We start from the raw sequence: 12389 nt of genomic DNA, 5'->3' as shown, positions 1-12389 counted from the left end.
CCTAATTGCTACTACTTGCTGGGACTCTTTGCTGCTGTCTCTTTATCTGCCATGTTATTGCTCTTTGGAGCTGCATTCCTTGTCTTCAGGGAGGTGTGAGAGCTTGTGAGGTTGAGAAACACATGGAGCTGTAAACAAGTCAGCCAGAAACTTGGCCTGCATGTTTCCAATGATGTTAAACTATAACTTTCTTCCGACCGCTGCATGTGGAAAATTGATTCAGGTCTGCTTTTCATCTGAAAATGACAAACTAAGACATGTTCATTATTCTCATCTCTCTCTCTCTGTGTGTGTTTTTGTGAACAGTCCTTTCTTAAAAGCAGAAAATGAAATTGTAGTTGTTTTTTGGCTGATCAACACAAAACCTTTTTCCTATGACTTTTTTTTAAAATATATATCTACAATAGCTGGTGACCTGCAGAATCACCGCTCACAATCAGAGGCAATTACTTTTACACAGCGCACAAAAACACCGTGACGTCAAACACACTCACTTCTGCTTAGATCACAATTACACTTCATTCGTCAACGATCTACACACCACGTGCTGCCCAATAAAAACTTTGCAGTATGTTTCATCCTCTTTCATGACAGACTTACACAGTTTGCAGCAAGCAACGCGACTTACACCAAAACCCAGGCTACGTGTACACAACAGGTCACAGAATTCCGTTAACACCGCTTTAGGTTTCCTTCTGTGCTGCTGTGTTCACTTACTGGCACTCACACATGCATGCGCTCATTCACACTCTTTTTAAGGCCTATAATCCCCCTTACCGCGGCGAGCTCTTTCCTCCTTAACATTGGTGGAGAAACCATTCACTCAACGCCCTTAACTGTGGAGTCCCTTTTTATTTTATAGAGCTCTATCCTCCTTTCGGTGGAGAAACCGTCCTTAATTTGTCACGAGATAATTTCGGCTACCTCTAAAACCTAAATCTAATTCAGCTCCTTTCGGCGAACCCAACCTAATTTATCACGTTACTTTTAAATCTTTGCGGCCGTTTTATATACCAAAATAGTGTTTCTCACCCCTGACGTCCCACTGACGGTTCGGATCATCAGACTGAATCCCAGCGCCGTGGACCTGGTCACCGGCCCAGACTCGAATTCATGCCCTGGGACTCTCTCCTCGTCTAAAAGGGCTGTGCACAGACTTCGGTGCCAGCTCCCCACGGCGTCAGGAATCAGTGTTCTTTTAAACAGATTGAAACACATGGTGGGCCTCTCTGGTGCTGTACATAACTGGTTCACTTCCTATCTCTCAGACAGAACTTATGGTGAGTATGGATACATGCTCCTCTAAGATCCATAAAATGACATGTGGTGTGCCTCAAGGGTCGGTTCTAGGCCCTGTACTTTTTAATTTGTATATGCTCCCTCTCGGCGGTGTCATCAGGAGGCATGGAGTGAACTTCCACAGTTACGCTGATAAAATGTAAATGTAAATGACCTGTATTTGTATAGCGCTTTTCTAGTCCCTAAGGACCCCAAAGCGCTTTACACAACCTGTCATCCACCCATTCACACACACATTCACACACTGGTGATGGCAAGCTACAATGTAGCCACAGCCACCCTGGGGAGCACTGACAGAGGCGAGGCTGCCGGACACTGGCGCCACTGGGCCCTCTGACCACCACCAGTAGGAAACCACCAGTAGGCAACGGGTGAAGTGTCTTGCCCAAGGACACAACGACCGAGACTGTCCAAGCCGGGGCTCGAACCGGCAACCTTCCGATTACAAGGCGAACTCCCAACTCTTGAGCCACGATCGCCCCTGACGACACGCAGCTGTACATCTCTGTGTCTCCTGATGACACCAGACCAATGGATGCCCTTTTTAACTGTATTTTAGATATAAGATCTTGGATGGCAGAAAACTTTTTACAGCTTAACCAGGACAAAACTGAAGTCTTAATCATCGGTCCCGAGGCTCAGAGAGAGAAACTCTTGTCTAAATTAGAGGCATTTTCACTATGTCCTTCGCTACAAGTGAAAAACCTGGGTGTTATTTTTGACTCTGAGCTTGGTTTTATCCCACATATTAAACATGTAACCAAAATTGGATTTTATCATCTAAAAAATATAGCCAGAGTCCGCCCTATTCTCTCTCGGGCCAACACGGAGATGCTGATGCATGCTTTTATTACCAGTTGCATTGATTACTGTAATGCCCTGCTCTCTGGTCTTCCTAAGAAGAATATTTCAACTTTACAACTTTTGCAAAACTCGGCAGCTCGTGTGCTGACGAAGACCAGAGGGCGGGCCCATATTACACCGGTTTTAGAATCGCTGCATTGGCTCCCCGTGTGTTTCAGGATCGATTTTAAAGTTCTTTTATTGGTTTTTAAATGTCTTAATGGTCTTGGGCCTTCTTATCTCTCAGATCTGCTTTTACCATATGAACCCTTGCGAACCCTGAGGTCCTCTGGCACTGGCCTTTTGATTGTCCCTAAAGTCAGGACACATACTCACGGAGAGGCAGCTTTTCAGGGGTATGGTCCTCGTCTGTGGAACAGCCTGCCAGAGGAGCTCAGGGCCGCAGAGAACGTATATGTTTGTAAGAACAGGCTCAAGACCACCTTTTTAATTTAGCTTTTACTTAGCGTTCATTTATTTTATGCTTATTTATTCTATCCTGTTATTTTATTATTAATTTAGGTTTTACCTAATATTTATTGATTTTATTTTTATTCATTTTTTATTCTTACTCTATTTATATGTATATTGTATCCCGTTCTTATTTATTTTATCATTTTATATATCCTATTGTGTCATATCTCCAGTGTTTCCTCGGAGGGGGCTCTCTGCACCGGGGCTCGCTGGCTCGCAGCGACGTCTCCAAGTGTCGTCAGTGATGCTGGAGGCGTTTGACATAGTTCGCTATGACATGCAGGAGGTGCTGCGGGAGTCAGGTGGCAGCGTCCCCTGCGGTCAGCTGGAGGACCGCAGGACGGCGTCTCTGCTGGAGATGTACTCTGAGCGGCTGCTGCAGATGGTGGAGGAGAAAATGAAGCGTGTTTGAAGCATGGATTTGAAATCAGTATTAAACTGTGTGCTCCTTATGTCGGTGTGTGAATCAGTCACTGTTTTTAATCGTTTCCTAATAAAGGCTGTTTTTACTTTAACTGTGGCCACTGTTTCAATCCGACGGGAATATGAAACTTTATTCATACAGAACCTTTTACAAACAGGTCAGAAATGAACATGAAAGCAAAAGGATGTGAAGATTGATGACATCACATCAAAAAACCATGAGTGCCAGGCGGCCGGTAGGGGGGGGGGGGGGGGGGGGGGGGGGGGGGCGATGCAGCCAGGAGACCTCAGTGCCACATAACCTCAGAATCATTCAGAGTAGGCAGGAAGTGGGCGCTGCCTACCAGAGCGCTCCTGGTGCTGTGGCCAGAGCTCATCTGGGATTCAGCATGGTTGATGAGAAATGTCTCTAATGCAGACATGTACAGTGTAGTGTAAGCATTAAAAGATCATAAAGGAAACACTAATATTCATGTGAAACTAATTGTAATAAAAAATGAACAGGTGCTTTATAGATGTAAAAGAAAGAATCTGAAAACAACACTTTTTGGTCTAAGTGATCAAAGTAGAAAACAGAACTGATGTTCAAGAACAAACCGTAGCTGCACTAATATTACACATCTCCATTGTTGTGGTGAACAGACATGTTGCTTTTAAAACCACATGCAGTGTGTGACCATGGCTGTATCCCAATCCAGCGTCTGCAGCGGCGCGCCGAAGGCTGTCCCAATTCAAAGGCTGCTCGAAATGCGGCCCTGAAATGAGTCCTTCATTTCCCTGAATTTTAAGGCTGTGGCAGTGTAGACTTCGTGGCCCAACATATCCCAGAATGCGGTGGGTGTGGATAATTTTGCCGAAAAAAAAAAAAAAAAAAAAAAACGGCGGATGAGTACTGAATATTATGTCACTTATTTATGTGCAAATGTTTAATAACGAAGAACATTAAAACATTCCTGTTGGCCACATGTCGGCAAAGTTATGTGACATTAGTGACGTTTGTACTAACTTTTAAAGCCTTTACTTTAAAATATACGCCGTTCAGTAGCTGAGCTTAATCTTACAGAGAATGATCAAAGCTCATGTAGACACAAACAAATGAACAAAAGATTTTCTCCTTCATTTCTGTCAAACAAAGCTGTATGACACGTTTCCAGCTGTTAGTATCATGGTTGCTAGGCAACCTAGGCAGCGCAACGGAGGCTAGACCGTCCCATTTCACAAGCCTCGCACTTCCGGCCTTAGCGGTCTTTGAGTACGCGGCCCTTGAGGATCGTTGAGGCTGCGTCCTTTAAGGCTGCAGACTCTGAATTGGGATACAGCCTCTGACTCGCTGCATCTTGTAGCTGTGTTGTCTTAAATTGGTCATGTGATTTTGACGCGCCAGCCGTCCGGCGACCCCAGAGGGTTAATACTCCAGAATAGCAATGAAGGATTTTCATTTAGTGTTTTCAGCTTATGTTCTTGTAAAAATAGGACATGCCAACACGTTCTCACTCCCAACTCGTCAAACGTGTGACTAGGGTTGCCAACAGTTATGGGCTCAAAATGTGGTCATAAATATTTTGTACTTGTAAAAAAGATTTGTACTTGTAAAAAAGATTTGTATGTGTAAAAAAAATTTGTGCGTGCGTAAAAAAGATTTGTATGTGTAAAAAAGATTTGTGTGTGCGTAAAAAAGATTTGTATGTGTAAAAAAGATTTGTGCGTGCTTAAAAAAGATTTGTATGTGTAAAAAAGATTTGTGCGTGCGTAAAAAAGATTTGTATGTGTGAAAAAGATTTGTGCGTGTGTGAAAAAGATTTGTGTGTGGACTTAGAAAAAAAACCCCTGCAAGTTACAAGTACGAATTTTGACCCTATTTTTCTTCCTTTAAGCTGATTGGTCAATGTCATGTCAATCACAAATTAAACAATCCAATCAGAGAACAGATGGGTTTGGCTGTCGGGGGGATGCTTTACAGACCTTCAGGTCCTGGAAGGGTTGCAGATTGAAGATGGAGGACAGCGGTGCCGCTTCTGCGGCGCAGGTAAGCTTTAGTTTATGGTTTACTGGAACAAGCTAATTGTCCAGACATATATTTTTGAATATCATGTTCGTTTACTACACTGTAATTTTTCACGGTGCCAAAAGATAGCTTAAAAAGGGCTCTCAACATTAGCCCTAGTGTTGCATGTGTTTAAATAGTCTCCTGTGTGGCACGGTCTGTCTGCTTAAACATCAGCATCGTGGAGAATTATGTGTTTGGATTTAAGTGTAATCCCGATGAGATGTCGTTTTGGTAATAATTGGAACTGAAATGCTCTGACTTGACCTTAGCACTGGTCCCAGGTCACCCCCGAGTTTGTGTTAGAGTAATACTACAGTAATTACAGTATACAACAACTTTCAGCAGCTACTGAAAGTTAGGGGACCTAGCTTAACTTTCAGTAGCATTAACGAGCAAACCACGCTAACGTGTTATGCTGCGCTAACGGAAAATCGGTTAATGTCATTTTAAGGAGATTACTGCTGACAGCACAAATATATGTGTGTGTATAAAGTATCTGATTTCAGTTTTCTTCTACTACTGTAATTATGGCTTAACAAGCTTCCTCAGTGTTCTTTTAAACTCTCACTCATGACTATTAGTTATACTGTTAACTATTTTAATATTAGGTTAATAAGGGAAAAAGGGTTATTTCGGGAAACCATATGGTATTGTTTAAATGAAGATGCAGATGTTCAATAACATATAAATATATTTTCAACAGGAGCCAAAGACTGCAATAGAGAAGGCTATACTGAATCTTGTGGGAATTCTGTCAACTTCCCAGTCTGATATTAGGAGTAGAACTGCAACCACATCTGTTACTGCGACAGTGCCTCAGCAAACCCCAAGAGTGAGCACCCAAATAGAAATGCAAAGGTAAAAAGAAAAAGAAAATTGCCAGTAATGCTACTCCTTTCTTTTTTTTCGGGGGGGAGGAGTGTTATGGAACAGTAATCAAAGATATTCAGTAAAGTAGAAGCCCAGATAATTAGGTTTGTATTTCAGTTGTTCATATTTTTAATATTCTTTTCCCTGTATTCTGGAGAAGACATAAAATCTGTACTGACAAGGATATAATGAATACTGGATTCAAGGAACCCTTTTGGTTTTGAGTTACTCTTTGGTTTGGTTTAAAAATATAATTCATAGGCTTTAACCTGGCATGCACAAAAGTAAAATGCTGCATCCAGGATTTGTCTCTATTGTGTGTTCAGCTTTTACTCTTACTCTCTTTTATGTAAGTCATCTTTTTATTTAAACAACCTGCTCTGCAAATTACCTATGCTCTTGGATCCTCCTTAAACATCATTATGACATTTCACCTTAACAGTAATGCAGTACTTTTCCAATCAGATGAGTAGTCTTGCTTTAATTTGGAAGAATTTGGCGCAGTGTTTAATGCCTCAAATGTATAATCTTATTTACAGGTCATTTCCAGCAATGTTTCAAAGAAGGCAATCCAAAGGAAAGAGGCCTTTCCCAGCTCCTAGTAATGTCATACATGCAGTTCGCAACCTTCAGTTGCAATTCTGTCTTTTGCCTGACTCCACGACAAAAACCCCAAAGAATGAAATACGGCTTCTTCAAGCTGGACTTGGAAGGCGAACTCTCAGCATAGCTGACAATGCTGATCATGAAGAAGTACTTTTCTCAATTTTAGATGCCTTTATCTTGTCAAAAAAAAATCTAATTTTAAACTTTAAAATTAAAATTGAAAAATGTTACAATTTGATTTGACAAACTAATGATGAGGAAATGTTTGATTTCTTTTAACCCTAATTTAGATTACTGTAGCTCTGCATGAAGAGTATCCGAAGATGAAGGCCCTAACTGGTGGATGGCTCTTGTATAAAGCAGGAGGTAAGTCATTTTAACTCCCCGACTTTGTGTCTGAGTTAATAGAAGACATTTACTTAGAGCCAAAAGCATCCGGATAAGTTTTACAAGAAGCTTTTTTGTCTAATTAAAACATTTCTAACACTTCTTCCGAGAATAACTTATGGAACACTGATATGGCTTTTATTATTTATTTTTCAAATTTGTAGGCATGGTCTTTTTTTTTCGATTAACTCACTTTTTTTGTGCATTGTGATTGAAAAGCTATAAAGGCATAAGATGCACATCAATACACTTCCATTGTTTACAGGTATAAGATCAACAGTACAGCACCACTTAATTAAAAACTTGAATATTCGGAATATGTTTATGGATGAAATATTGTTTTGGTCTAGTGATTCATTCAACATTTTAAGCATTGTTTAAAAATGAAAAGCATAGTTTGCTACAAGGTAGTTTTTAAAGACATTGCTATACAAGAGTAGTGTTCCATAATGTTATGGATTTATTTGTACTTTATGATCTCAACTTTTAGAACATTGCTGTATTGCGAATGCATTATTTGGTTTTTGTTCCATATTCTAGGTGGTAGCGGACAGAGAAATCTCTCTCTAGTATCTCAGGGAACACAAGGCTACACAGCCAAGACGCTCAAGATGGCCACCAACAATGGAAAAAATACTCTTTATATTGTCCCTCTCCAAGAAAAAATTGATACTACACCTCTTCCACATGATGCTGCAGAATTCAGCAAAATGCCGAAGTCTCAGTGCAAGACCTGTGGTGTGACTATGCCTCTTCAGCTACTTGTTTGTCACGTAGAAAACTGTGTACAAGTAAGCCAAATTCAACAGTAAAACAAACATTGCTACCACCTTTGCTAAAAACTAAAACTTTTTAAGTTGTATTCTTTTTACTACTTTCAAAATGGAAGGACAGAATATTATGCTTTACCCAAGACTACTTTGGGTGAATTTCCAGAGTCAATGTATGTGCTGAAATCAGTCGTAAGTTTTGCTCTAAATGTCTGTGAAGTTTCTCAGTTATCCCAGTCATTGTAGTCTAAAGAGTTTGCAAAGAAAACATCTGGACTTCTATAAGTTTTCTTGAAGATGTGCCACCTCTCATCTGAGAAGCTTCTTCGTTTCTTTAGAGCATAGGTGTCAAAACCTGTCCCGCAGCCTAATTACATTTGCCCTGCGAAGCCATACCAAATTACTATTAGAGTTGGCCTACTGGTATTATACAGCTAATATATATATTGTTTAGTATTAAGCTTTGCTTGTTTCATATTCCGTTTTTTAGCAAAACGTGTTTGAGTCCATAAGAAAAGATTCATTCTTATATCTGGAGGAACAAATATATTTCAATAAATATTAACGTTAGCCCGCGACTTTGTTCCAGTTTTGAATTTTGGCCCACTGTGTATTTGAGTTTGACACCCCTGCTTTAGAGCAATTGGTGGAGAGTCCAAAACTTTATGCCCTATTGGAGTGTCCCCATGAGGGGCGTTGATCCCCTAGTTTGCTCTAAATGACAAATCGTGAGCAGCATGTAGCTACCATAAATGTGTAATGTAACATTAGATTCCTTTACCAGGAAGCCGCGTGTGAAAGCATAACTGACCAGGCACATCAGAATGAAGTCCAATTGGAGGTGAGTTCCCAGATATATTTAACATTGTAATATGGACAATACAAAATTCCAAGCAGATCTTTGTTCAACTGTTTCATTATTTGCTAATTACCTGTGGCATTCTGTGCTAGATTTGGACTGTTCATCTTTGCTAGGACTAAAATAAATACACTTTTTAATTGCAATATCCTCTTCAGCCTTCTTGTCCTGTTTGTGGAAATCATTATCCTCCAGATGACTTGGTCTTGCATGCCAGTACATGTGGTGATCGGTAAGTTCATTTTAGTTGGACAACACTAAACAAATGCTATGTGTAGCACATTTATAGTTGCTCTTGCTTCTGTCTTTGCATCATGTCATAGCAGGGGCTCATCCTTATCTAACCTGTTCATCTTCTATGATCATGTTGACCACATGGATGAGCTTTTATCAGTGTTCATCCTGGCATTTTAACAATATACTTTTGCTTCTTTAGAGTGCATTGTTTAGGTGACCTTATCTTTTATTGACAGTATTCCTGCATCCATCTATCGATCGATCGGTTTAAAATTCCAAATTGACGTGCTTACCAGAAAGTGTGCTGGGCCTTAATTTTTTGGCTTACTGGGTTTACAGTACAAAATGTTATTTTTGCATACAATGTACTTTATCTTTTAGTAGAACAGTGGAAAAAGGCCAGTGATCCCCAAGATGCTGCAGTTTTGGTTAAGAGGCATCTCTTAAAGGAAAAGGAGGAGAACCCCAAAATCACAGCTATCATTGACATTCGACAAGATCAAACATCCCAGAGCCGAGAGATCATTGCTTTCTACAAAAGACCACAGATTGATTGGGCAGGACCTTTTCGTTGTTCTTTACAAGGTAATGCTTATGGTGAAGCATAGATTCAGTTACTTTCTTTAAAGGCTGTTTAACATTCCAACTTGGTAAATGAGAATTTTCCATTAAAGGGTGCTGTAAAGCAGTTTGTAACTTTACTTGTGTTGTTGTTGTTGTCTTTTTCTTTTTCCCAATTTTAAAATAGGTGACACAGCTGTTGGCACTGGGGTCCAGAGACATTTTTTCAGCATGGCAATGCTAAAGTTGCAACATGGCTTTAACATCCATAGCGGTATGTTTCTATATCCTTTTCTTAATTAATGTGAGATGAGTTTTTAAAATAATCCATCGAGAAATTTACTCCAGAAATTTAAAAAAGAAAAAAGATTGAAGTATTTGCATCATGTTTGACCACTTCATTAATCAACTACTTACGTCAATAGATAACGCTATACCTTTTTTATTTTTGTACTGTTCTTCTCCAGGTGCAGCCAACATGACCCTTCTCTTTGAGGGACAAGAGAACCATCTAGTGCCTTCTACTTCTCAGATTTTGGCAGACAGTGACTTATTTGTGGTAGCAGGCAGAATGATTGGGCATTCATTTTTGAACGATGGGCCACGATTGCATGGCCTCAGCAAGGCTATTATTCACATGTTGGTCCATGCTGATAGAGACACTGTCACTGTACAGCTCGATGATGTGCCAGACCTAGATATTTGTTCTACAATTTGCATGGTGAATACTAATTTACTTCAAGCCTTTGTGAAATCATAATTTAAATGAACTCATTATTTTTATATACGTGTAAATACCCCCCAAGAAAATGCAGATTTTTTATGCAATATATTTGCAACATACTAAAATGGAATTTTTTTTCCTCTATAAGCTTGATGGTAATAAACACCTCACTGAGCAGCAGAAGGATGACATTAACAATTTGGCCATTTCCTGGGACTTGCCACCCGTTAGTGCAGAAAACCGCAGATGGCTGTTCCAACAGCTTCTCCATCATGCAGTAAGATTGCCCTTTAAAAAATTTTTTAGATTGTCATCACCTAAGCAAATGTCATGTGGTTATTTTTAATTATTGTTTTAGGTGATAGGCCGAACTAAAAGGCAGACAAAACACATCAGAAAAGGTCTGAAGGACACCGGATTGTTGACTATGCTTCAACAAAGACCTGACACAGCCTCAGTGGTCTTTCCCCAGCATGAAGACAGCATTCTTACTGCACAGGTATTTCAATGCATTTCTAATATGCCGACTACAGTGACAAGGCTAGATGGCATGACAGTTAATGCTGCTTTTAGGGGAGGCTGTAGCTCAGGAGGTAGAGCAGGTCATCTACTGATCAGCAGTTTGACCCTGGCTCCCCGCTCTGTATGAATTTTTGGTAGGAAGTACAGAAAATAACAATGTGATTGTGACAATGATAATTGTTGTAGAAAAAACTTTGAAGGGTCTGGGAGAGTAGAAAATTAAGAATCAGTCCTTTTACCATTATACTTTAAGTGAGACAAAATGATTGATTGATAATACTTTATTCATCATGAGGAAAATTCTTTTAAAGGCTGCCAGATAATCCAGTGCCATCATGAGCACCCCCTAGAATACACCATATATAAATGCCAAGTGTCGGAAAAAAGTCCCTTCGCAAATTTAACATGTAAAAAAACTGTATTTAAGGCAGTTGCATTCTTAAGTGCGTCTCTGAAATCTCATTTTAGGCTGTTCTTAGCCACATTGTTTGGCCAGGAGATGAGGGCGATGATGAAGACGATGATGATCCACCTTACCCACAAAGCATCCAAATGCAAACAGTGGGATTTCTGAAGACCTACATTGAAACAGGCGAGTGTAATTGCATTGTGATTCAAAATTTGAATCTAATTTAATTTCTAATGCATTGATTATTTTTACAGCCACTCCATTCCAGCTCAGCCAGCTGATGAGGTTTTGGGTCGGGTGGGAAATTCCGACTGGTACCATGAAGGTTGAAGTAGTTGAAGCAGACTACCTCATATCCTCTACATGTTTTGGAACGTTGCGTGTGCCTGGGCACTTCCACGAGTACAATGTCTTTTCCAAACATGTTGATGATTGCATTGCAACTTGTGCCACAGGTTTCGGCCTTATTTAAAAGCAATTTGTAGACACTGGATGTCGAATAAACTTGCTAAACCATGCTTGAAAAATGTTTTACATAGCCAAAAGTTTCACTGTTACTTAGGCTCATTGATTTTTTGTGAATATTGTTATGCGAGTTTAAATATAAAAATTAAAGTTACAGTTCCCACCATTAACATTTATATTTGAAGTTAAGGAACTAATGATTGTGTTATTTAGGTTTCAGTCATTGTCATGCATCCGATTTACATCATCTCTTTGTTTGAAGAAGTTTCCTGGATTACACGATTAATACCAAAGCTGTATTAAATGTTACACACAGTCCAATGATGTTGAATATAATGTTAATAAAAATCTGCCACACTGTCAGCTGTGGTCAAGCTATTTAATTACCGCATGCAGGACAGCTAACACACATCAAAACATTACAGTTCTACAGTCATGGGAGTTTTTGTCACTTTCAAGCTGTTACCAATAAAGTCAAGTTTTGGGCTATGAAAATTGGATGATAATTTTCCGGATTATTTTTGAGGTTGTTTGAAATCATTTTGTAAATCAAAGGAAATATGCTTGAACACCCCAAATTGAAATCCAGAAGTTGTTAAGGACATGGATTTGGAGCAGCAGTTATTGGACTTAAATACAAGTTACATTCTAGACTCCATCACAGTTAAGAAAAAGAAATCTTGTCAGACTGTAAATAAAGTATATTAATTGAATCTTGCCTTTAAAATTAAATAAAAATATAAATCAGCAAGAATAGGCATGATGGCACCTAAACAAAATTTTATTGAAGCTATTATTAAACAAAGGACTTACATGAGAACAGAAAGCATTTATCATGTTACCTTTGCATTAACTGACAGATTATCAGGAAAATATGGTTTAGTAAACTCAAA

The 12389-nt window shown here is 39.4% G+C and overlaps 1 protein-coding gene and 2 long non-coding RNA genes across 3 annotated transcripts; all 3 read left to right on the top strand.

Annotated features, from left to right (window-relative positions):
* The first annotated feature begins 5798 nt into the window (after window positions 1–5798).
* On the top strand, window positions 5799–9054 carry LOC147329668 (uncharacterized). Its single transcript, XM_086294126.1, has 6 exons — window positions 5799–5944; window positions 6496–6709; window positions 6853–6928; window positions 7490–7740; window positions 8504–8560; window positions 8737–9054. Exons 1-6 carry the CDS (start codon window positions 5937–5939, stop codon window positions 8812–8814), a joined length of 684 nt encoding a protein of 227 aa, XP_086150252.1. The 5' UTR covers window positions 5799–5936; the 3' UTR covers window positions 8815–9054.
* A 207-nt stretch (window positions 9055–9261) lies between these two features.
* On the top strand, window positions 9262–10062 carry LOC147329667 (uncharacterized). The gene is made up of 3 exons (XR_015129214.1): window positions 9262–9400; window positions 9564–9650; window positions 9844–10062. It is a non-coding gene; the product is annotated as an uncharacterized LOC147329667 (long non-coding RNA).
* A 165-nt stretch (window positions 10063–10227) lies between these two features.
* LOC147329666 (uncharacterized) lies at window positions 10228–11567 on the top strand. The gene is made up of 4 exons (XR_015129213.1): window positions 10228–10377; window positions 10459–10599; window positions 11091–11214; window positions 11286–11567. It is a non-coding gene; the product is annotated as an uncharacterized LOC147329666 (long non-coding RNA).
* The last annotated feature ends 822 nt before the right edge of the window (window positions 11568–12389 follow it).

This window comes from Aulonocara sp. 'chitande type north' Nkhata Bay, linkage group LG5, assembly GCF_057382095.1.
Source record: "Aulonocara sp. 'chitande type north' Nkhata Bay isolate Kocher_YH1m ecotype deep benthic linkage group LG5, A_spYH_male_GT1.1, whole genome shotgun sequence".
NCBI classification, from domain to species: Eukaryota; Metazoa; Chordata; class Actinopteri; order Cichliformes; family Cichlidae; genus Aulonocara; species Aulonocara sp. 'chitande type north' Nkhata Bay.
The sequence above is the reverse complement of the archived record's forward strand: the minus strand, read 5'-3'. Positions and strand labels throughout refer to the sequence as shown.